We start from the raw sequence: 25,509 nt of genomic DNA on the forward strand, positions 1-25,509 counted from the left end.
TTTGAACCTTGATTCTCACATCTTAGCCTCCTGAGTAGCTAGGGTTATAGGCGTGAGCCACTGTGCCCGACCAAATGTTTAATATTAAAATAAAGTATTTTGCATTTATTTCAAAGCAGCTCAGATAAAGACCTTAATTACTTTATTACTTTAAGTGTGTATATGTTGTGTGTGTGTGTGTGTGTGTGTGTATAAAACTGCTTAAACCGGGGCCGGGAGTTTGGCCTAGTGGTTAAAGTGTTTGCCTAGCATGCATGAAGACCCGGGTTCGATTCCTCGGTACCACATACATAGAAAAAAAAAGCTGGAAGTGGTACTGAGGCTCAAGTGGTAGAGCTCTAGCCTTGAGAAAGTCCAAGGACAGTGCTCAGGCCCTGAGCTCAAGCCCAGGACTGGCAAAAAAAAAACAACCCTGCTTAAACTGCTTTTTAGCTGTAATCATAGCTACACAGGAGGTTGAGATTTGAGGATCACTGTTCAAAGCCACTCTGGGTACTAAAGACCTTGAGACTTTTACCTCCAATTAACCACCAGAAAACTGGAAGTGATGCTGTGGCTCAAAGGGGAGGGTGGGAGCCTTGAGCTGAAGAGCTCAGGGACAGCACTCAAGCCCAGAGTTCAAGCCCCCACAACCTACTAAAAATTGAAAAAAAAAAGAAACTGCTTTTCTTTTCTTTTTTTTGTCGCTATGATTACAGGCTTGAGCCACCTGCCCAGCTAGAAACTGCTTTTCTTGAGATGGGATTTTACTGTGTAGGCTTTAGTTGGCCTTAATCTTGAAATCTTCTTTCTTTTGTCTTTTGAGTGCTGGGATTGCAGACGTTGTACTGCTATGGCCAGCTGAAATGTAATTTTGTTGAATTAACATTAATGGGGCAAATAAACCATAAAATAACCCAAAATCTATACAAAACCTAAATTAAAAAGTATGAGAAGAAAATAAAAAAAATCATCACAATATTACCTTCCTAATACAATCTTTTTAATATATTACATTCTAGGTTTTGGTTATATGATGGCGGTCATAAAGCAGATCATTTTTTTCTATTTTTAAATTGGTTTATTGTGATGGTTCAATTTTATTAATGACATCTTTAAAGAATATGTGTACCAGTGAACCAGATCACTAACAGTTCAGTGCTGCTTTCCAAACATTAAACGCCAGCTTAGTTCAAAAACCCTAAACTTTTGAAATCTGTACTACTTCGAAGAGTTCCAAGCACTCCAGATAAAGGAAACTCAATCTGTTATGCCCAAAAATTTTAAATAAAACTCCTTTTATTTAAACATTTTAGGCATCTACATTGATGATTTCTTAATTGAACTCTCTTTCTGATTATTGGAAAAAGGACAAAGTTACTAAGTAGCACCCTAGGGAGAAAATGTCATCTTTGGAAGCTGGTTTAATTAATCTATCAGAGGGTAGCAAGGAGTGCTACTTGTGTTTCTCAGATGTGGTCCAGGTCAAAAGAACTACCTAGGATATGAGACAAGGATTACCGTACTTGCAGGAATGCTTTGGCATGTGATTACCTATCGTGAAGTGTACCCATATCATCCAAGATGAATGCAGGTCCATCTTGGTGATGATAAATTTCTCCATCTTAGGGAACTTCATCTTGTTCCTGTATATAATGGGAAAACCCAAATACCTCCACCAAGAGGTTAACGAGTGAGAATCCTTTGCTGATTTGAAGAACTGGTCTTATATGGAGTCTGGGAATGATGAGGATAATTAAATCATGAAGCTACTCAACTCCAGGCTAAGATTAGCATAGGAGTCTCAAGCTTTGGAGACTGTTAGAGGAAGATTTCAGACCCTTCTACAGTCCAGTTTCAATTTGCTCTGCTATTTTCATTTCTCTAATAAAACTGCTTTTTTATTGTGAAAAAAAATTTAGGCATAACACATACCTAAGCATTGCCACATTATTAGGCATTACTTTGGTTACTGAGGAAATAAAGCAGTTTTAAATATAGAAAACTTATAAATATATTAAGACCTTGAGGCTTTGGCTTTATTTAAACTTAACTTTTACAGATACACACATTTACTGTTCAAAAATCTAAACTCGCCAGGCGTTTGTGTCATACTTGTAATTCTAGCTACTCAGAAGTCTGAGGTCTGAGGATCGTGATTTGAAGCCAGCCAAGGCAAAAAAAAAAAGTCCATGAGGCACTTATCTCCAATGAATTAGGGAAAAGTGCAAATGGCACTGTGGCTCAAAGTGGTAAAATACAGCCTTGAGCAGAAGAACTCAGGGCCAGACTCCAGTCCTGAGTTCAAGCCCTACAGCTGACAAAAAAGCCCAAGGTTTGGGAAAAAATAAAATAAAAAATTAGCTGGGCACGGTGGCTCACACCTGTAATCCTAGCTACTCAGAAGGCTGAGATCTGAGGATTGCAGTTGAAAGTCAGCCTGGGCACTAAAAAGTCCTTGAGACTCTTCAATGAATCACCAGAAAACCGGAAGTGGGACTGTGGCTAAAGGAGGAGGGCAGTAGCCTTGAGCTGAAGACTGAAAACCTCAGGAACAACACCCAGGACCAGAGTTCAAGTCCCACGACCGACAAAAAAAAATTTACTAACTTGGTAAACAGGTTGGAGTTGTAGGAGCGCAAGGGAAAATTAGAAAGGAGAATGGGAAAACAGGATAGGATGAGCAACTTTGGTATTTGGTATATTATACATATATATATATATATACACACACATTTATTTGAAATAGGGAAGGGAAGGAGAAAATCAAGATGATTAGAAGGTGGTGAGGGGAGAATAAGTGGGAGAAAAACATGAGAAGGGGTATCAATGTTCAAGATGTACCCACTACCTGATGAATGTAATTGTAACTCCTCTATATGTCACCTCGATAATAAAATACAATGAAAAAAAATAAAGTGATGAGCATTTAACATGTAGCAATATTCTTGCACATTTCTTATAATGGTTCCCATTTGTTCAGTGATTGTTTGGAGGTAAGAGTTTCGGGGACTTTTCTACTTAGACTGCTTCAAACTGCCATCTTCAAATCTCAGCCTCCTGTATAGCTAGGATTACAGGCGTGACTCACCTTGCCCAGCTGAACCTTCTTTTCTACTGTTAGTCTTTCAAAAATATTGCTTTCTCTATTGAAAAAACAATGTAGATCCCTTTATCAAATAAGACAATATCATCATTTTGGTCCAGTTGTAGTTCCCATTATATTATGAGAACCCCACCACTATCCCTTAGTTATGAATTTATGGTATCAGAAACAGCCTCTCTGAAAGATAATGTTTAGACTGTATACACACACACACACACAGAACCAGTTCTGGGGCTTGAACTTAGGGCCTGGTCAATGTTCAAGGCTAGGGCTCTACCACTTGAGCTACAGCATGGCTTCCAGCTTTTTCTGTATATGTGGTACCAAGGAATTGAACCCAGGGCTTCGTGCATGCTAGGTAAGCACTCTACCACTAGGCCATGTTCCTGATCCCAGGCCTTGATAATTGTATGAAGAAATATATCCATAAAATTACAAGTGCAGTATTTGACATAAAGCAAGATTCTAGTGGTAATTATTGGGATCAGAGGACAATGATCTTTTTTCTTCCTTTTATTATTTTTTCAGCTACAGTGTGGTTTTTTGATATCAGGGATCCATCAGTAGGCAGATGCTCTACTCCCTCACACACACATACACACACCATTTTTTTTTTTTTTTTTTGCTTTGGTTGTTACTGAGGTCTTATTTTTGGCATGGACTGCAATTTACCTATTTGTGCTTTTTTTTTTTTGTCAGTCATAGGGCTTGAACTCTGGGTGCTGTTCCTAAGCTCTTCAGCTCAAGGCTACCACCCTCTATTTATGCCTCCTTCTATACTTCTATAGCTGGGATGACTATCATATGCCACTACACTCAACTTTTTTTTTTTGCCAGTCCTGGGCTTGAGCTCAGGGCTTGAGCACTGTCCTTGGACTTTCTCAAGGTTAGCACTCTACCACTTGAGCCTCAGCACCACTTCCAGCTTTTTGCTATGTATGTGAGGTACGGAGGAATCAAACCCGGGTCTTCGTGCAAGCTAGGCAAGCACTCTACCACTAGGCCAAACTCCCGGCCCCTACACTCAACTTCTATTGCTGTGATAGAGGAGTTTTTTGGCCTGAGAGTGTGTGGAATTATGATCTTCTGCATCTCAGCCTCCCCATAATTGCGATGACAGGCACACATCAATGTGTCACGCTTTGGCTTGAGATTAGTAGGGGTGTTGCAAACTTTTGCTTGGTCAGACCTCAAATCACAATCCTCCTGTTTTCTGCTTCCCTTTGAAACTAGGATTATGTGTATGAATCACTACTGCCTTAGCCCTAATTCATCCTGCATGCCCATCTCAAGGATTAGCAGTGACCACAACAGTAACAATATCTCGTTAACGGCTACCTAGCATTGTGTGGTATCTGCTATGTTAGCCTTGAGCTTCTTATGTCATTTCACTGAGTCCATCCCATTTTACATATGAAGAAACTAAGACTCAGATGGACTAAATACTTGGTAGTATGAAATTATACTAGCAGAATGTACATATTAAGGAGTTTCAATCTACTTTAAGATTTCAATGACTTTACTAAGCTGACTACATGCTGAGGGCCCGAACAGCACAGCTCTTCACTTCTGTTACTGTAGCACTACATGCTGTTACATGCAACTTGTTCTACACTTGAGGCAACTTAAGCAGTGCTCACCAATATCTCCCCAGGAAAAACGGTCTGTGTTTGCTTAGAATAGAGTGCTCCTAAGTCTTCCCTTGATCCTTTTCATTTCTTCCACTTACTTCAACCTTTTTATTGTTCTCAATACACGTAAGTTATTTGAAGAACAGGAAGCTAAGGTTTTAGTTTGACTCCACTTAAGTAGTCAACGCTGACTTCCTATAATATAACCACCTTAAGAGTTGACATTAAAGTCAGGCTAAGAAATGGTTTTTAAATTCCCACAAGGACCTGTTACAAGGAGCAAAGAAAGGCTTATCCTTTGTCTGACGACACCTTACTATACTTCCACTGTATAAAAGAATAAATTTAAAGGCTGGACTTTACCAGAAACTTTCATTTCTTCTCTCTCATCAGGATTTATCTTTTCTATTGCATGAGATACAGTGCATTCCAAGACATCTGGAAACTCCTATAACAAACATAGGATATTGTAAAAATATTAAATTAATGTTTCTGATCACAAAATTTCCTATTGTCCATAAAATGCTTGAAATAACTCATAAGACAAAAGGATTCTTTACTTACAACCCCCCCCCCCCCCGATACAAAGGTAAAATGCCGTGTGTTTTCATTTTGTGTGAAAAAGTATCTTACTTTGATCAGGATGCCTAATTCACAAAATTTTAAAAATAAGCAGATAAGGAGTGAGGTGTCACAATTATTAGCATAGTAATCTTAAAAATTCACTTGCAATAACATACTAAAAACCTTTCTATATTATATATACATATATGTATATATAATATATACACACACATACTAGTAGTACTGGGGTTTGAACTAGGCCTTACTTTTGCTAGGCAGTCTCCCTACCATCAAGTCATGTTTCTAGCCCTATTTTGAACTGGTTATTTTTTCTTTTCTCTTAGATCCGAAAAACCAGGATTCATGGGCTGGCACTCTAACAAACAAGTCACACCTCCAGCCACTACACTGGTTATTTTGAGGTAGTCTCAACAAACAAAAATCTTTTTGTGCCAGTACTGGAGCTTAAATTCAGGGCCTGTATCCGCACTAGACTTTTTTGCTCAAGGCTGGCACTCTACCACTTGAGCGATGCTTCACTTCCAGCTTTTTGCTCACTAATTGGAGATAAGAGTACCACAGAAACTGGGTGAGGTGGCTCATGCCTGTAATCTTAACTACTCAGGAGGCAGAGATCTAAAGATCTGAGTTCAAAGCCAGCCTGGACTCTAACTCTGGGCCTGTGGGCCTGGGTGCTGTCCCTGAGCTCTTCAGCTCAAGGCTACCACCCTACCTCTTGAGCCACAGCCCTACTCCCACTTTCTAGTGGTTAGTTGAAGATAAGAGTCTCATGGTCTTTAGTGCCCAGGCTGGCTTTGAACCGCGAGCCTCAGATCTCAGCCTCCTGAGTAGCTATGATTACAGGTGTGAGCCACCTTGCCCAGCTTCAAGAATGTGAGATTCTTATCTCCAATTAATCACTAGAAAATGGGGAAGGGGGCTGTGGCTCAAGGGGTAAGGTGGTAGCCTTGGGCTGAAGAGCTGAGGGGCAGCACCCAGGCCCAGAGTTCAAGCCGCATGACCCACAAAAAAAAAAAAAAAAAAGTATCACAGACTTTTCCCAAGCTGCTTTAAACATATTTTTAGCTCTCAGCCTTCTGCATAGCTAGGACGACAGCACCCTGCTGGCTAAGGAAGGTCTTGACTTTTGTTGGGGACCCAATCCACCTATATTATGCTTCCTGCTATAGCTGGCATGACAGGAACATACAATCATAGCCAGCTTCTTTGGTTGTGATAGTCTCTTGGATTTTTCTGCCTGGGCTGCCCTGTAACCTCAATCTTCTCATTCTCAGCTTTCCTGTGTCACAGCTAGGATAATGGGCATGAAACCTTGGCTTACTTATAAACTTGAAAAAAATAGTTTTCATTGCTTTGGATTTTAATGTTATTGAATTTTAACCTGTAAATTGATTTACGTTTTTAGTAGCCTCTTAGGTTCACAACAATATTGAGCAGAAGGTAGAGATTTCTAATTTACCTCCTGCTTGACTGCATCCATTTCCTCTTTTATTATCAACATCCTCACCAGCGTGGTAATCTATTTTACTGATGAATGTACACCTATTCATCACAATCACCAGTCCAATTTACCCTGGAGTTCATTCTGATGTTATATGTTCTATCAGTTTGGACAAATATACAATGATATACATTCACCTTTATAGCATCACAGGGTAGTGGTGTGGTCATAAAAATGGCATGTTCCACCTCGTCAGCCATCCCTACCACCTACTCCTGAAACCACTGTCCTTGCTCATTACATCTCCACAGTTTTGCTTTTCCTACAATGTAAAGTGGTTAAAATATCACAGTATGTGGTCTTTTCAAATTGACTTTTTACTTAATACTATGCATTTAAGGTTCTTTCATACTCTTTTATGGTTTGACAGCTAATTTCTATCACTGAATAATATTCTATTGTCTGGATATATCATAGTTTATCTGTTAATATGTTGAAGGATATCCTGATTACTTAAATCTGCATAAATACCTGCATGCTCTTTTGTGGACATAAATTTCAAATCCTTCAGACAACATACCAGGGAACGACAGTGCTGGGTCATAACAAGAATATATTTCATTTTGTACTCAACGAACATGTTTAACTTAAATGTATCTTTACCTGAATGCAAAAAAAGGACTATTCTAATGAATTTAATGAATAATATTATGAGAATGACAAATGTTAGTAATATGTCAGTTAAATATAAAACAATATTTAACAAAGCAAACAGCAAATACTTTCCCACAGTTCATGAGCACATCACAATACTAGTACAAATCTGGAGTTTAGAGTTGCGGATATCACGTATACAGAGTACATTGTAATTTCAGACACAGATTAATAAGACATGAGCTCTGCAGAGCAGAGCAGCTATAGAGTTATATACTTGTAATGTGCCCAACAGAACAATTTCTTCCAGGACATGCAGTTTGTATTTGATAGGAACCTTTGTCTAAGTTATCAGAGTCCTTTCAGACAGTATTTTGTATATTTACATTTATGGGACATAAGTTTGGTCTAGTGGTAGAGTGCCTGCCTAGCATGCAGGAAGACACAGGATCCATTTCTTGGTACCACATACACAGAAAAGGCCAGAAGTGGTACTGTGGCTCGAGTGGTAGAGCACTAGCCTTGAGGAAAGCCCAAGGATAGTGTTCAGGCCCTGAGTTCAAGCCCCAGGCCCCAAGACTGGCAAAAAAAAATTATAACATATACTAGCATTTAATGGAATATACAAACTAACATTGAAAAATTGTTTCTAGGGGCCGGGAGTGTGGCCTAGTGGTAGAGTGCTTGCCTAGCATGAAAGCCTGGGTTTGATTCCTTGGTACCAGATATACAGGGAAAAAAAAATCTGGAAGTGGTGCTGTGGTTCAAGCGGTAGTCCACTAGCCTTGAGAAAGCCAAAGGTCAGTGCTCAGGCCCTGAGTTCAAGCCCCGAGACTGGCAAAATAAAAAAAATTATAGTCAACTGGGCTCTAGTGGCTCACGCCTGTAATCCTACTCAGATCCTCAGATCTGAGGATCTCAGTTCAAAACCAGCTGTGTATGAAAATCCTTGAGACTCTAATTGACCAGAAAACCAGAAGTGGGGCACAGCCAAGTGATAGAGCACTAGCCTTGAGCTGAAGAGCTCAGGGACAGCGCCAGGCCCAGAGTTCAAACCCCAGGACCAACAAAAACAAATTATTTCTAGTGACTATATTCTATATATATGTATATATATATTTGATCATATTCTACAAAACAATCTATCAACCAAAGCCACTAGATAATCATTCCTCTATTAGAACAAATGTCAACTGGAATGACACTGGAGGCAAGGAAACTAGGATGGGAACTGGGCAGAAGAATGGGAGTTGAAGATCAAATTTTATGCTTTGTGCTTACTCCTACAGGTCAGATTGCTATCTTGTGAAAGAGCCACAGTGACTTAAGGGCTAACTGCTTATTTGACTTCCCTCCCAAAACTGAGGATATTCACTTCCTGTTTACCTTATTTCCTTTTTGTCCTGTTCCACATCTGCATACCCATTTCACTTACCCTGATCAAATCTGGGCTGATTTGGGAACTCCACTCATTCAAGGTCTTTTGGATACAATCTCGAAGCTGCAAAAGGAATGCATTTTGAAATGGTTAACTAATAGCTCTTCCATTCCTATACTTGTACAATAAGGATAAAATAGTAATAGTCTAACTCTTATGTCAGTGTACTTTGAACTTACTTGATAGTAGCCCAAAGATACATATTAACTTAATGGCTCTATACACATATGACAGAACAAAAATTTTTCAAAATACTTATGTTCATTATATGTCAGGCACTATAGTGTCTTTTTCAATTTAAAAAAAATGCTGTTCTATGATTGTCTAAGCTGATTTATGAACATTACTTGTCCAACTCTAGCAATTTTAAATCAATGCCTTAAAGATAATTAGAGTCACAGTGGTTTGCACTCTGTGGGCAATCAATGAAAAAAAAAAAGAACAGTAACTAGATGAAAGCTCCTGGATTGCAAAAACAGTAGTTGTTCTTTCCATAAACTTCTGAACTCATTACTAAACTACAACTGCTTCTGATTAAAGTTAATACAGGCTCTAGCTTTTATCTTAATACATATTATTTCAAGGAACAAGTGGTTTATACATTTAAAAGTATAGAACAACAACAACAAAAGGGCTGGGTGTTTGGCCTAGTGCTTGCCTAGCATGCACAAAGACCTGGGTTCGATTCCTCAGTACCACATACATAGAAAAGCTGGAAGAGGTACTGTGGCTCAAGGGTAGAGCTCTAGCCTTGAGAAAGCCCAAAGACAATACTCAGGCTCTGAGTTCAAGCCTCAGGACTGGCAAAAAAAAAAAAAATTACAGAACCACCTATGTGAAGACTGAAAATTTGCAACAATAATTCCTGTGCTACCTATAACCCACATGAATTCCAGTTACAAGGCCAGAATCTTTTTCTTTTTGGCCAGTTGTGGGGCTTGAACTCAGGGCCTGGGCACTGTCCTTGGACACTTTTTGCTCAAAGCTAGCGCTCTGTCATTTGACCTACAGCTCCACTTCTGGCTTTTTCTGTGTATGTGGTACGGAGGAATCAAATTCAGGGCTTTGTGCACGCTAGGGGAGCACTCTACCACTAGGCTACCTTCTGGCCCAAGGCCAGTCAGTACCTTTTTGCTAAGTATAATTACAATCAAACTCAAGTTAGTACATGAAATTTTGGTAGATATTACAGAGAATTACTCACCAAAAAAATCAGAAAATGTGGTGTATATAAGCAAAATTGTATTCTCATCACGCACAAACACCTCTATTGATATATGCAGAAAAATGGGTAGAACTAGAGTTCAATATGTGAAGTGAAATAGTATTTTGTATTTTCTTATATTTGCAAAAATTAGAGGGGAAGAAAATGGAACTAAAAGGGTAACTATTTAGATTATGAATGTGAAAGGCAGCAGGGCAAATGGTGAGATCAGTAGATTCTGGTTTGAAGCCAGCTCCTGGACAAGAACGTCTGAGATTCTTATATCCACTTAATCACCAGAAGAATGGAAGTGCTGCTGTGGCTCAAAGTGGTAGATTTCAGTCTCCTGAGTAGCTAGGGTTACAGGCATGAGCCATTGCACCAGCTATGCCGAAGCTTTTCAAACACATTTCTCCACTTGGAACTCGGGTAGTTAGTCATTTACACAAAAATGAAATACACACCAATTCAAAAGGTACCAGTTTCCTTACACATTCTGCCACTTTTGGGGAGTTTTCCCCTCAGCTTTGTCTAGTTTCCCCAATTTTGCCCTATTCTTATGAAGTGTCCCAAACAAAACACCTTAAACAAGAATTAGTCCTACAAAAATTTTAAATTCTTTGTTAAGAATCATTTTTTTTTCTTAAAGTAAAACATTAGAACAAAATCAGAAGACAGTATATAATGACTAATAGTTTTTGGTTAGACCTTTTTGTTTTAGTCTGTCATGGGACTTGAACTCTGGGCCTGGGCTCTGTCCCTGAGCTCTTCAGCTCAAGGCTACCATCCTATCCCTTGAGCCACAGCATTACTTCTGGTTTTCTAGTGGTTAATTAGAAATAAGAGTCTCACAGTCTTTAGTGCCCAGGCTGGCTTTGAATTGCTATCATCTCTTAGCCACCTAAGTAGCTAGGATGGCATGAGCTACTGTGCCAGTGGTGGAGCTTGAACTCAGGGCCTGAGCACTGTTCTTGGGCTTTTTGAAGACTAGGGCTCTTCCACTTGAATCACAGCACCAATCCTAGCTTTTTCTTTTTTTTTGCCAGTTGTGAGCTTGAGCTCAGGGTCTGAGCACTATCCTTGGACTTTCTCAAGGCTAGAGCTCTACCACTTGAGCCTCAGCACCATTTCTGGCTTTTTGCTATGTATGTGGTACCCAGGTCTTCGTGCATGCTAGGCAAGCACTCTACCACTAGGCCAAACTCCTGGCCCCATAATCCTAGCTTTTTCTATGTATGTGGTACAGAGGAATCGAATCCGGGTCTTCATGCATGCTAGGCAAACATTCTACCACTAGGTCAAACTCCTGGTCCAGCTTTTCTTAATGTATTAATATATACATATATAGTATGAAACTATGAACTATATGAATAAAATACATTTCTTACCATTTTATACTCAAAAACGTTATAAAACACTACTTACACTGTGTCATGGTGAGATAAGAGAAAATTTCACCTAGTATCACCAAAGGACATGCATAAATGCTATGTTGAATCATCATCAGTGAGGGAAGAAAGTAAGGGTCTGTGTACCAAATACACAAATACTTCCCTTTAGAAGAAAGAACGTGAGATGTTCAAACAAAATATACACACCTAGCTGGCATGGAACAGGGTTGGATTCTGGCACTGATTAAAGTTATCACCAAGAATTCTCCTCTGAACAGTGCTGGCTCCCAACTTTCTGGAGTAGAAAGTTTCTCATTACATCTGGTAACTTAGATTAAGACAAAGTTTAGGCAAGTTTTTTTGTGGGGGTTGTGTGGCTTGAACTCAGGACCTGGGTGCTGACCCTGAGCCTCTGGTACACAAGGCTAGTGCTCTACCACTTGAGCCACAACACCACCTCCAGGTTTTTGATTAGGTATTGGAGATAAGACTCTCAGGGGGACCTTTCTGCCTGGGTTGGCTTCAAACTGTGATTTTCAGATCCCAGACTCCTGAGTAGCTAGTGTTACAGGCTACCAGTACCCAGCAGGCAATTTGTTCTTTAAGGAACTAGAGTAGTGGCTTAATTGGTAGAGTGCCAGCCTGAGTTCAAACCCTAGTACTGTAAAAAGAAAAAAGAAATTTATTCTTTCATCAAGATTTGTTTGTTCTTAACAACTAGGTGATTGGGAAATAAATAGCTATGGTTTGAGTGTCTTCATTTCATGGACTATCTGTTCATCCTCACAAAGATCTGATGAGGAAGGTATTATGCAACTTTAAAGTTATGCAGACACAGGCAGAGATCATAGCTTTCACAAAGCTCCCACGTTTAAAGGCTTATTATTATTTTGTTTGTTTGTTTTGCCAGTTTTGGGCTTAAGCTCAGGGCCTGAGGACTGTCCTTGGATTCTTCTCAAGGCTAGAACTCTACCACTTGAGCCTCACCACCACTTTTGCCTTTTTCTATGTATGTGGTACCAAGGAATCAAACCCGGGTCTTCATGCATGCTAGGCAAGCACTTTAACCACTAGGCCAAACTCCCCGCCCAAGGCTTATTATTTTTATAGTCTCTTTCTCCTTTCTTTTGTACCACCACAACTCACTTATTTTATTTTCAATTCACACATAACCACTGGTCACATTCACTGGCATTGGCATTATGTTTTGTTTTTTTTGGGGGGGGGGTGAGACCGGTCGTGGGGCTTGAACTCAGGCCTCAGCCTTGTCCCTGAGGTCTCCTTTGCTCAAGGCTGGCGCTCTATTACTTTGACTCACAGCTTCACTTCCGGTTTTTGTTTTTTTTTTTGATGGTTGATTGTAGATAAGAGTATTCAGGACTTTATGCCTGCACTTCCCACCCGGACTGGCTTCGAACCTTGATCTCGGCCTTCTGAGTACCTAGGATTTACCTAGGATTTCAGGCGTGAGCCACCATTGCTCAGCAGGCCGAAATTGTTCCACAGTGCAAATGTGCTTCAGCCATTATAAGTGGCAGGCAATGATAACGACTGGCCCAAGATCAGGAATCAACCAATATGCCACAATCTTAATTCCAGATGAATCTGCCCCTTGCGCCTAGGCGAGAGAGGCTCACTTCTAGCAAGAAGAACGCGTGCCACCACCTATATGTCCGCAGGCCGGGTCTGCACGTTTCACAGTCACAGAGCGACCGATGTCAGCCCCGCAAAACTCAACGTCGCCGGTCGCCCCGCACACGCTGACCCCTGCGCTCCGCCTTCGCGGAGGGGGGGGAGACCCTCGAGCGGGGCTCCCTCCCCACGGGCGTGCGGCCCCGCGTCCCGGGCCGCGCGCCCCGAGTTCGGCCCGCCCCGCCCCGGGCGCCCCGCCGCACCTGCCCCGCGCCCGCCCGCCCGCCCGCCCGCGACCCCGCGGCCCCAGGCGCCCGGCCGCCGCCGCCTCACCTCCTCGCTGTGCGTGGACGGGCACTTCTTGCGCAGGCGGCCCCAGTTGAGCAGATTCCCGGTCTGCAGGTGCAGGGTGCTGGCTCGCGCCAGCAGCGCCCCGGCCGCGCGGCTGTCGGTGCCCATGGCGGCGGCCGCCCGAGGAGTCGGGGCGGCGGGGCCGAGGGTGGAGGAGCCGGGAGGCGGCCGCCGGGCGGGACGAGGTGGCCCGGCCCGAGAGGCGAGCGCGAGCGGCCGGGCCCGCGCGGTGGAGGCCGGTGTGCGCTCGGGGCCCGGGAGGCCGGCGGGGCGGCGGGGCGGCGGGCGGACGGCGGAGCAGCGGCTCTCTGCGGCCGCCCCGGCGGCGTAGGTTTCACACTGAGGACGCCGTTTCCTGGAAGACAATGACTAAGCAGAAATCGCCGCGGAAAAAGTGCTTCGTAACCGTTAGTCGTCCCGGCGGCGGGGCCGGGGCGGGCGGGCGGGCGGGGCGGGGCGGGGCGCCGGCCCGCGGGACACTGGCGCTCGGCCCGCGGCGGGCGTGGCGCGAGGCGCGGGCGCGGGCGGGGGCGCCGGCCGGGCGGAGGGCGCGCGCCGCGCGGCTGGAGCGCGGCGTGGTGCTCAGGAGCGCCCCCTGCCGGGAGGAGCGCCCCCTGCCGGGAGGAGCGCCCCCTGCCGGGAGGAGCGCCCCCTGCCGGGAGGAGCGCCCCCTGCCGGGAGGAGCGCCCTTCTGCACCAGTGACCTCCCCAAGGCCGGCCCAGGGTCTACCATGCTGTGAGATGCTGGCAGCCTTCCATCCTCTCAAGCTGCTGTATTAACGCCCGGTGCTTTGTCTTTTGCCTTGGCTCTGCTGTCCAGAAACATCTTCTTAAGTCACCCCATACTCCCCTCAATGGACGGATGGATCAAGAAAATGGAATTCTACTATTCCATTAGGAAGAATGATAATGCATCATTTACCAAGAAATGGAAGGACCTGCAAAAAAAAAAAAAAAAGGATGTTCTGTGCAGTAAGTCAGGCCCAGAGGTTACATATTTTCTCTCTTGGGTAGAAGCTGGAATTACTTTATGAATACATAAATGCTTTAGGTGGTATGCATGTATACACCAATTATTAACTAAAATACAGTAGATTCGGGGAAGAATGCAGTGTAAATTCTTAGAAAGACTCAATCATAGTTCAACAAAATAAACACGGGAGACAAGCACTTGACAGAGGTGGGGTAGGCTCAAGATGAGTGGGGGAGGCAAAAGAAGAGGTTGGGAGGAGAATGCAATCAAAAATGAAATGTATATCCTCCTAAATTAAGGAAAGTGAGGAGAAGGATGGATTGGGAGGGGTGGGTGAGAATGTTGGAAGGGCTGACATCAATTAACACACATTCATAAACTGCTCAGTTGAATGGCGGCTTTTTTGTTCCACTACTTAGAGATAATACAAGTAAGACTTAATCTTTGGCTTTGAAAAGCTGAAACTTGGGTTCCATTAAAAAAAAGTCTCAGTCTAAGAAATGTTCTGTAAATATGTATAACACACTAGTTATGGTCTGTAGTCCAAGCTACTTTCAAGGCAGGTCAGACAGGTTAGATGACCCAGATCTTATCTTTAAGGGCTTGTTTTTCTAAACAAACTGAAAGTAAAAGCACTAGGTAGCTTGGCTGAGGTGATGGAGAAAGCTGCGTGGCCTTTTTAGGAAGGGAAAGAGGAGAAGGGGAGGGAGAGGAGATATCTTCATAGGACATTTAGTTTTCAGGTGAGATACAAGGATCACGTGATACAGGCATGCATACAGCTAGGATTTTTTATCCCTATTTAAATGTCACATGTAATAGACTTGGTATTATATCAGACTGAAGATTCATGGAGCTTTCCTCAATAATCCTTCACCTTTGCTGCGGCAAATCATATGTGTTAAATGGCAAAATCATTCTCATTATAAGGGATACAAAATCTGCAAAGAGAACTGAATTGGAGGTGTTAAGTTGATAAACAAAATTGGGAAGGGACAGAAAAGAAAATCTTTCTTAGAGGTTAGAAACTGAACCTATGTTTAGTAATTGGTTGGGTGTAGGATAGCAAGAGTTCATTGATGAGAAGGATAATCGAAGAAGGAAAAACTAACTGGCTGCTTTAATGCATAAAAACATTAGATTCTTATACTGAACCTGCTTTTGGTGTCATCGTTTGACTTTTTACATATTCAATAATTCCAAGAAAGTAATTCTTGCCTAAAACTTAGAAATTAAATATTGTAAACTACCCCACCCGATCCCTTTCCTGAAAGGACAGAACCTGTTAGTCAGAATGCTGGGCTTGATATCTACCAGCATAACTTATAAATGTAGCTTTGCTAGAAGTCTCCAAACCAGGAAGGTGATTGATTGAACTATTTTGAAATCTCCTGATAATCTATTCATATGGAAAGTCTTCATGATTGTACCTACTAGTGAAAAAATTAAGGGAGAGAGTGAGACCCTGAGTTCAAGCCCTAAAACTAGCACAATCACACAAAAGAGTTGAGAAAGCATGCGGTTATAAATGGAGGCATGACTGAGCAAGCCTTATGTCTTTTTTTGTTTTTGCCTTTGTTTTGAATTTTAAACTTCTATTATTAGATTCACAATCCAAAGTTTTGCTTAAATTATATTCACATATGTATCCTAGAATAATTTTGCAATTAAGATAAATGTTAATAGAGGAGGTGAATAAATATTAGAGTATGTGCTTGTGCGAGCAATGTTTACTGTTATTATTTTCTCACAATGTGATTAGTAGATTAATATGTGGAGGTAACATAGGGTCATGGTATATTAAGCTATAACTTAGTATATACTTAGATGCTATAACTGCAAATTATAGCATTATAGGTAGGTTGGTAGTGGTGGTAGAGGTTAGTTATACTATCAAGTTACTGTGACAGGAAGTGCTATCTGTAGTCCTCAAACAGTTCAACTATGTTCATAGTTTGAGGTCATAAGACAAAAATAGTATTGATAAATTGGAATGGGGAGCAGTTATTAGAACTATGGTTCCAATAAATTGTTACTCAGCCTCCTGAGTTCTAGGAATACAGGCATGACCCACTAGTACCTGGCTGTACACACACACACACACACACACACACACACACACACACACACACGTGTGTGTGCATGATGGTTATTTTTTAAATTGTCATTAATTTGGAACAATACCTGGGTTGTAGCCTGGACCCTGCCTGTAGTCTTAACAATTCTGTTTGCTTATACAGTTTGGTGATATTTATCTTAAACAAACTTGTTTGATTTAGATGAATTGTGATCCTTCTTCTCTCTTATTTTTCAGGAACTACACTCCCTGATTTGTTGGTTAGCAGCTTTGCTGGAGTCTGAGGATGGCTCTTGGCAGGACATTCCCCTCTCCCATTTGAGTCTCCTCATAACCCAAATGCTATCATAGGTCCAGTCAGTTCTTTGAAGTGGATTGACTTGTATAATCCAGTTTGTTTACATTTGCATTGTCTTCCCAATGTCTACACTAAGTTAATGCTGAGATTTGCTAGTTGACTATAAAATAGAGTGATGTCATCTTGGAGATTGGCTTGCTGCTCTGAGATTGGAGTAAGGCCCAAACTTGCCTTTTTGTGAGTTTAATGGAATGAAAAGCATAGGGCATTGGCAGGTTTCATTTGAACATTCACCATTTAAAATGTATTTGCTTTAAAAAAAAAAGTTGGAGTCTGGTGCCAGTGACTTTTGCCTAGCAACTCAGGAAGTTGAGATCTGAGTATCACGGTTTAGGCCCAGGGGAAGAAAAGTCCCCATTATTAGACTTTTACCTCCAATTAACCAGAAAATCAGAAGGGTACTGTGATAGTTAACCTAGAGTGAAAGAGCTCAAGGATAGCACTGAGGTCAAGCCCCATGGCCAACAAAGAAAAAAAAAGTTAGGTGCTAACTAAAACCATGTAATTTAAATATGAAAGAAAAATCACATATGGATACCACATATACATAGTGTTCAAACCTGATTTTTAGATCCCAGACTCTACCACTCCACTTTATCACAGCTCCACCTTTGGCTTTTTTTTTTTTTTTAATAGTTTGTTGAGACAAAAGTTTGACTTTTCCACTAAAGCTAGTTTGGAATCAATGTCTTCATATATCAGCCTGCTGAGTAGCTAAGATTACCCATGTGAACCACTGTTCCAGGCTCAAATACATTCTTTAGATTGCCTCTTAAAATGTATTTTACTGGGAGAGTGCTAGAAGGGGGTAGACTACCCTGTGTCCTTCTCTTTGAGGAATCTGGATCAAAAGTCTTCTTAGGAGCAATTACATTTGCCTATAACGTGAAGGTTTATGAATGTTTCTTTTCCATTGAAAATAAGGGAGTCATTTGACCTTGCTGAGATGTAGTTTAGTCTTGTTCTTTGCTCTTGATCTGAATTTATTGTAATTTATATGGCAATGATTGAAGGCATAGAACACACACACTACTTGTTACTCAATGATATGCTATTTGCTTTATTTTGAAAAAAAATGAAACCAACTCTCCAAAGAAAGCAGAGCCTCTTGCTTCCATACTTTTGCCCATTATCTCCTAAAATCTAGACTATTCTTTTGTCTGTTTGCATGTTCCCCTACTATAGTTGCTTGGTTTTAAAGACCTTTTGTGGGGTGTGAATATTTTTGGGAACCTTCCTAGGTCTGGGTCACACAGCCTTCTTTTGTGGTTTTCTAAAACATTTGTATTTAGTCTATGTTCAGGGAATATTTATACTTTATTATATTGGTTGCTCAAGGATGGCATTCTACCACTTTGAACCACAGTGCCACTTTCAGCTTTCTCTGAGTATTTATTGGAGACAGATTCTCATGGGAACTTTTCTGAACTAAGATCCTCAGATCTCAGCTTTCTAAGTATAGGATTATAGGCATGAGCCGCTGGTGCCTGACTATCGATTCAGTAATGCTAACTTACACTTGGCTCTTACTGAGTCTAACCATAGATCCACTTTGCTCTGTAAATTCATATAATCCTCTCATCATGTGGAAGGTACTGTTATTGTATAAACTGAGATACACAGTAGAGTGCTTTCCCAGTCCTGTACCCAGAAAGTAGCAGAGCTGGGATTCAAGCAGAAAGCCTTTTTACTACCAGGATAGGCTTGTTGACAACCAAAACCTAATGATTCTCTAGGCAGTTAGCAGACATTAATGCATTCTTATTGGAAGAACAGATGAAGCACAGTCCTCCTTTGTGGAGCTTTCTGCATCAAGACATGGTCACAGAAAACTGAGATACAAAGTCAGGTGCTGGTGGCTCACGCCTAAAATCCTAGCTATTCAGGAGGCTAGGATCTTGAGGATAGCGGTTCGAAGCCAGCCCAGGCGCAAAAGTCCATGAGACTCTTATCTCTAATTAATTACCAGAGAATCGGTACTGTGGCTCAAACGGTAGAGCACTAGCTTTGAGCTGCAGAACTTAGGCACAGCATTCAGGCCCCGGGTTCAAGCCTCACAACCAACAAAAACAAAAAACAAAAAAACTGAAATACAAGGTCGGAGCCAGGGCCTGAGGACCTGGAGAGGAGCCTAGCAGCCTGCTCTCTGGAAACAGGCTGACACTGTAGGCCTAAGGTTTTTTTCCACAAGGACCTGACATCACAACTGATGTCACAGCTTACCCACAACTCTGAGGGTAAGACAGCCTGGAATGTATCATGTTTTGAAACTTAGAGTAGTCACCAGATGACTTAACCTTTAAAAAGGAATATTGTTTGATTTATAAAAATCAAAACTAAAACACCCATATTTCTTTTTCCCTTGTGAGAAAAAAAAAGTTTCTGTGAAGCGAAGCTGCTTCTTGTGTTGCATATTGATATTTTTTGGTATTGATACTACCTGGAATTATTTGCTTTTTGACTGTTACCTGTGTTGCTTGTGACCAGCTTGCCATGTTAGGGAGATAAGTCTCTTGTGGAGGTGCTAAAATAATAAATTGTAATTGCCAAGTGTATTGTTTGTTAAAAAGAGAAATCTGCCAGGTGCCAGTGGCTCACAACTGTAATCCTAGCTATTCAGGAAGCTGAGATGTGAGCATTCAAGTTCTAAGCCAGCACTGACAGGAGAGTCCATAAGACTCTTACCTCTAATAAATTACTCAGTAAAAGCTAGAGCGGGGCTGTGCTAGTCTTGAGTACCTCAAGGACTGCACCCAGGCCCTGAAAACAAGCCCCAGGACTGGCAAAACAAAAGACATTTATCAATGGAGTTAAAAGAAATGTTACTGGGAGTTTTCACTGACCTAGTCAACCTCCTCTAGCCATCAGACTACCAGACAGCAATGATTTAAAAAAAAAGAATGGGGGCCCAGGAGTTTGACCTAGGGATAGAGTGCTTGCCTAGCATGCACAAAGACCAGGGACCAGGGTTCCATTCCTAGGTACCACATACATAGACAAAGCTGGAAGTGGTGCAGTGGCTCAAGTGGTAGAGTGCTGGTCTTGAGAAAGTCCAAGGACAGTGCCCAGGCCCTGAGTTCAAGCCCCAGGACTGGCAAAAAAGGGGGGGGGGCAGGAGTTTATTCTAATGGTAGAATGCTTGCCTAGCATGCAGGAATACCTGGGTTTGATTCCTCAGTCCCACATATACAGAAAAAGCCAGAAATAGTGCTGTGGCTCAAGTGGTAGGGCTCTAGAGAGAGCCCAAGGACAGTGTTCAGATCCTGAGTTCAAACTCCAGGACTGGCCAAAAAAAAAACAAAAACAAAGGAAACCTTTGATAGAAATTGGTGAATGGCCCCCCTTCCCCCTTGAACCTTGATAATTTGTTGTATTTAGACTGTGAGCCAAACTCCTTGACAAGGAGGAGGGACAATTTGGGTTAGAATAAAAACCTAGCAAACCTGCCTGATGCGCCTGTTTACCTTTGGGTAGAGGAACAATATTGCATCTTTTATGCAAAAATAAATCGTCTTCATGAAAGCTTTTGTATCTCTTGTGTGGCTATTTGCTTATTTTGTTTTTGTTTTTGGTTGGTTGTGGGGCTTGTACTCTAGGCCTGGGCACTGTCCTGAGCTCTTCAGCTCAAGGTTACCACCCTACCCCTTGAACCACTTCTGGTTTTCTGGTGGTTAATTGGAGATAAGAGTACCTGGGCTGTCTTTGAACCATGATCCCCAGATCTCAGCCTCCTGAGTAGCTAGGATTACAGGTGGGAGCCACCATGCCCTGCCTCTGTGCATTTCTAATATTCTCAATGACCAAGAGTGAAAAAATGAAGCTCAAATTGCCGTCTGAATGGCATAATCCAATTTCCAAAACACCGGGAAAGGATAATATTTTGAGGAAGGCTGTCTAAAAAACATAAATAGGGAAAGCTAGCATGAGTCAACCCCCATTTCACCAGGCCCTGGGCACATGGAAGAGACGGAACAGAGGCTCTGCAGGGCAGAGAGAACAGCATGAGTGAACCCCCCTGTTCTCCAGTGGTCTGGCCTTGAGTTCTGGGGGTCTGGTCCCAACACTCACTCACACATGTACAGATAGGTTATAACTTACAGATAACACGCGAATATATACGGCAGGATGTTAGAGAATCTGCTGTCACTAAGTCTGTACTACGTCTTGCCCTGCTTCCTTAATACTGGACTCTTTTGCTTCCCAGGGTTTCCTGGCCTCTAACCTCCCTGAACACATTCAGTCACTCCCATTGAGCCTTTGCAAGTAACTCCACAGTGCTCACTATTCTCCCAGATGTTGGAAAGGCCAAAACACTTGTAATTTGCACTACCAAGGCCAACACGGTACTATATGATACCCTCTGCCCTTCAGTTGCAGGGCTGATGACTTGTTTCTAAAACTGAATCTCTCAGAGCCATCATTTCCCCTTTTGTGAAAGAGGATATTGTGAGAAAACTCATTTTCCTATCAGGTTGGTTGCTGAAAAGTTCCTGGTTTGGCCTAGTAGCTAGACTCTTGTCAGTTTCCATATTAGCAAGTAAAGAAAGGGAAAGAAGAACCGTTTGGGGATAAGGAAGGATTATTATTGTTATCATTTTTGCCAGTCCTGGGGCTTGAACTCAGGCCTGGCCACTGCCCTTGGACACTTTTTGCTCAAGGCTAGAGCTCTACCACTTGAGCCACAGCTCTAATCCTGGCTTTTTCCAAGTATGTGGTAATGAGAAATTGCACCTAGGGCTTTGTGCATACTAGGTGAGCACTCTATCACTAGGCTACACTCCTGGCCCCAAGGAAGGATTTTTTTTTTGCCAGTCTTAGGGCTTGAACTCAGGGACTAAGCACTGTCCTTGGGTTTTCCTCAAGGTTAGTGCTCTGCCATTTGAGCCACAGCACCGGTTTTGGCTTTTCTATATATGTGGTACTGAGGAATCAAACTTGGGTCTTCATGCATGCTAGGTAAACACTCTACCACCAGGCTAAACTCCTGGATCCATGTCAAAGTCTTTTAATGATCACCTTATATAAATGCATCTTACCCCCCTCAAATCTGCACAATCATGTGCAGATTGTTAGCCTAAGCTCAACCAGTCCACACAGAGGGGTGGGACTAGCTGCATTAGGGATAAATAGAGAGCAGCCTGCCTGCTCTGTGTGGGTGCCTGCCAGATTTTTAGCTGATAGTACACTCTTCTGCAGAAATAAAATTTGCCTTGTTGAAAAAAAATTTTTTTTTGTCAGTCATGGGGCTTGAACTCTGGGCCTGGGCGCTGTCCCTGAGCTCTTCAGCACAAGGATACCACCCTACCCCTGGAGCCTCAGATCTCATGTCATTGTCATGCATCCCAGAATAGCAGATACAGAAAAAGTGAAGTTAGGTAGGGACCAAAGTTACTAATGGAGTGCTTACCCCCTGGAAATGAGGTGGATCCCTTCTGGGCTCCCATACTCTCTCCACTCCTCTTTAATATAGTACTAGAATTCCTAGCCAGAGCTCTAAGGCAAGAAGCAAACATAGAGGGGATCTAAATAGGGAAAGAGGAAGTGAAACTTTCCTTCTTTGTAGATGATATGATTCTGTATTTAAAGAACTCTATAGACTCCACTCCCAAGTTGCTTGAGCTGATTCAAAACTTTGGCAAAGTAGCAGGGTATAAAATTAACCCTCAAAAATCAACTTCTTTCCTGTATGCCAACAATGAGAAGCACGAAGCAGAAATTAGGAAAGAAACTTCTTTTGCAATAGCCTCAAAGAAAATAAAATACTTAGGAATTAACTAAGAATGTAAAGGACCATTGTGATGAAAACTTTAAAAACTTGAAAAAGGAAATTAAAGCAGAACTGGGGAAGTGGAAAAATCTCCCATGCTCCTGGATTGGAAGAATTAACATCATGAAAATGGCAATCCTGCCAAGGGCTATCTTCAAATTCAATGCAATACCCATTACTATACCAATGTCATTCTTTTATGAAATAGAGGAAGCATTCCAAAAATTCATATGGAATAATAAAAGACCCCATACAGCAAAATCAATCCTTAGCAGAAGACCAGCACTGGAGGAATATCAATACCAAACCTTCTGGGCTATCAAATGGAATGTGCTAGAGCAGCTTAATCATTGACTTATTTATTAACCAAGTTGGTGAGAGCTAGATTGAGGACTCTAAATTTCATGTGGGCTATTAATCTTTAATTACCCTATGGCCTGATTCATTTTAGTCCTTTAGGTTTTTCTACATGCAAGAAACTAAAGCCAACTCAAATGCCCCAAATAATCTGGTGGGGGCAGCTGGGAACTTGCCTGTTAAATTCATATGTTATGCCATCATCACATGTCCTGACAGTACCCAGCTTCCTGGTTCTTATTCCTCATTTGCCCTCCAGGAAGGCAGAGGAGATTTCTTAGGATATGAAAATGTAACTATTTCTAAGTTTCTACTATGGGTAACCAAAAGCTGCCAAGGCAGAGACATTGAAAGCTCAAAGTCAATACCTCAAACTTGGGCTGTCTGACATCTGAGCTTGTACATCCAGGGCAGAAAGAAGCAGTGAATCTGTGCTATGAGTAGGCTTTGAGTCTGCCTCTGTGGTCAGGAACAGTTGGAGTTTAACTTTTATGACTGACTTTTTTTTTTGGGCCAGTCCTGGGCTTGAGCTCAGGGCCTCAGCACTGTCGTTGGACTTTCTCAAGGTTAGAGCACTACCACTTGAGCCTCAGCACCACTTCTGGCTTTTTTTTTCTATGTATATGGTACCGAGGAATCAAACCCGGGCCTCCATGCATGCTAGGCAAGCACTCTACCACTAGGCCAAACTCCCGGCCCCACGACTGACTTCTTAATTGTTTAATCAAGTGTAGCTATAACTATGAGATGGTGGGTGAAGTTATTGGAAATGACCAAAATTTTGGACTGTGGGGTAGGGATTTAGTTTTGACATAAACTCAATAGCAGTAGAGAAATGCTTTCAAAACAAGCTTAAGTCAGGTACTGATGGCTCATCCCTGTAAATGCTAGCCACTCAAGAGGTTGAGATCTGAGGAGGAGGATTCAAAGCCAGCTTGGGCAGAAAAGTCCCGAGACTCTTATCTCCAGTTAACTAGACTAAAGTGCATAAGCTGTACCCTTGAGTGAAAACATCAAGTGACAGGCCCTGAATTCAAGCCCTATTACAGGCCTACATACAAGTTTTTTTGTTTGTTTGTTTGTTTTTTCGGTTGTGGGGCTTGAATTCGGGGCTATCTCTGAGCTCTTTAGCTCAAGGTTACTGCCCTCCCTACTCCTTGAGCCTGAGTAGTTAGGATTACAGGTGTGAGCCACCATACCTGGTTAGGAGGTCAGAATTTTATCCTAGTGGTGGAGAGCTTGTCTAGTATGCACAAAGACAGCTGGGTTTTTTTTTTTCTTTCATTTTTTTGGTTTTGTCTTGTTTTGTTTTGTGGGTCATGGGGCTTGAATTCTTCCTGGGTGCTGTCCCTGAGCTCTTCAGCTCAAGGCTACCACCCTACCCTTGAGCCAAGCCCCTTCCGGTTTTCTAGAGATTAATTGGAGATAAGAGTCTCAGGTCCTTTTGTGCCCGGGCTGGCTTTGATCTCAGCCTCCTGAGTAGCTAGGATTACAGTCATAAACCACTATGCCCAGCTCAAAGACATTTAATGCTTTATCATTCAGTCTTCACAACAACCCTTCAAGGCAGGCATTGAATCCCACTCTGAAGTTTTGAAACTAAGAAGTACCTCAAAGTCAAATCACTAGAAATGGTCAGGGTTGGAACTTGAGCCTAGCTCTGACTGATGCTAAACACAAAGAATAGAACAGAAATACCTAAATATTTCTACCTTTTCTCCCCGTGGCACAGTGAACTCAGTGGCAAAAGATGTGTTCTCTTTATTTTACAGCACAGTGGGCAACCTCCCAGCTCCAGTGCCTAAGGAAAGGAACATGAATTTGATTCCAAAGTAGAATTGCTAGGGAAGCAAGCTCTAGGCTGGAGACCCAGTCCAGTGCCATGAAGCTGGTTGCTGTGTAGTCTTGGTAGAAATACTTGCTGAACTGGACCTATACTGTGAGAAGCTTGTGTTTGATCTGTTAAAGGGCCTCAGGCCAGGAGTTTGGTCTAGTGGTAGAGTCTTTGCCTAGCATGCACGAAGGCCTGGGTTCGATTCCTCGGTGCCACATACATAGAAGTCAAAGGGTAGAGCTCTATTCTTGAGAAAGCCCAAGACCAGTGCTCAGGCCCTAAGATCAAGCCCCAGGACTGGTGGAAAGAAAAAAGGAAAGGCCCCTGCTCAATCCAGATTTGCATATTTGTAAAAAGCACCAACTGTAAAGGGTCTTTATGATTTTTGCCCTGTGACTCCAAATGTGAGTGTATAATGCAAATAGAGTTTGTTTTAATCAGGAGTGCCCAGGTTTGGCTGAGGACAAAGGTAAAGGTTAGTTGTTACCCTGCCTACATGCCTTTATTAGTTAGCTTTTCTTCTATTTCCCCTCCTAGGGCCTTAGCCAGTACCTAACTCAGCCTTTACAGCCTCTAGGAACCTTTAGGCTTGTCAGGAGACAGGATTGGCACAAAGTCACAGTTTGGCATAGAGGTAGAACTAAAACTAGTCCCTTGTGCATTCTTCTACTTATCCAGGCCTTGTGCTCTGCTTTGCTCCTAACAAAGCAGTACTGTTTAGAACTGTGGGT

The 25,509-nt window shown here is 42.2% G+C and overlaps 1 protein-coding gene, 1 long non-coding RNA gene and 1 other non-coding gene across 3 annotated transcripts in view; 2 read left to right on the forward strand and 1 right to left on the reverse strand.

Moving 5' to 3' along the window:
* Gclm (glutamate-cysteine ligase modifier subunit) overlaps positions 1 to 13,653 on the reverse strand; it is a 21,694-nt gene extending 8,041 nt beyond the window's left edge. Inside the window, exons 1-3 of the mRNA XM_090334224.1 lie at positions 13,395 to 13,653; positions 8,832 to 8,897; positions 5,080 to 5,164 (exon numbers count right to left, since the gene is read on the reverse strand). Coding sequence (XP_090190350.1) covers positions 5,080 to 5,164; positions 8,832 to 8,897; positions 13,395 to 13,520 — 277 coding nt within the window. The 5' untranslated portion in view covers positions 13,521 to 13,653. The remainder of the gene's footprint in view (positions 1 to 5,079; positions 5,165 to 8,831; positions 8,898 to 13,394) is intronic.
* Positions 1,300 to 1,368, forward strand: LOC150061339 (small nucleolar RNA SNORD26). The gene has a single exon (XR_016536038.1). It is a non-coding gene; the product is annotated as a small nucleolar RNA SNORD26 (small nucleolar RNA).
* Positions 13,607 to 17,141, forward strand: LOC150061340 (uncharacterized). Its single transcript, XR_016535904.1, has 3 exons — positions 13,607 to 13,819; positions 14,233 to 14,384; positions 16,700 to 17,141. It is a non-coding gene; the product is annotated as an uncharacterized LOC150061340 (long non-coding RNA).
* The last annotated feature ends 8,368 nt before the right edge of the window (positions 17,142 to 25,509 follow it).

This window comes from Megascapheus bottae, chromosome 6 (genome assembly GCF_031878675.1).
Source record: "Megascapheus bottae isolate mThoBot1 chromosome 6, mThoBot2.hap1, whole genome shotgun sequence".
Taxonomy (NCBI): Eukaryota; Metazoa; Chordata; class Mammalia; order Rodentia; family Geomyidae; genus Megascapheus; species Megascapheus bottae.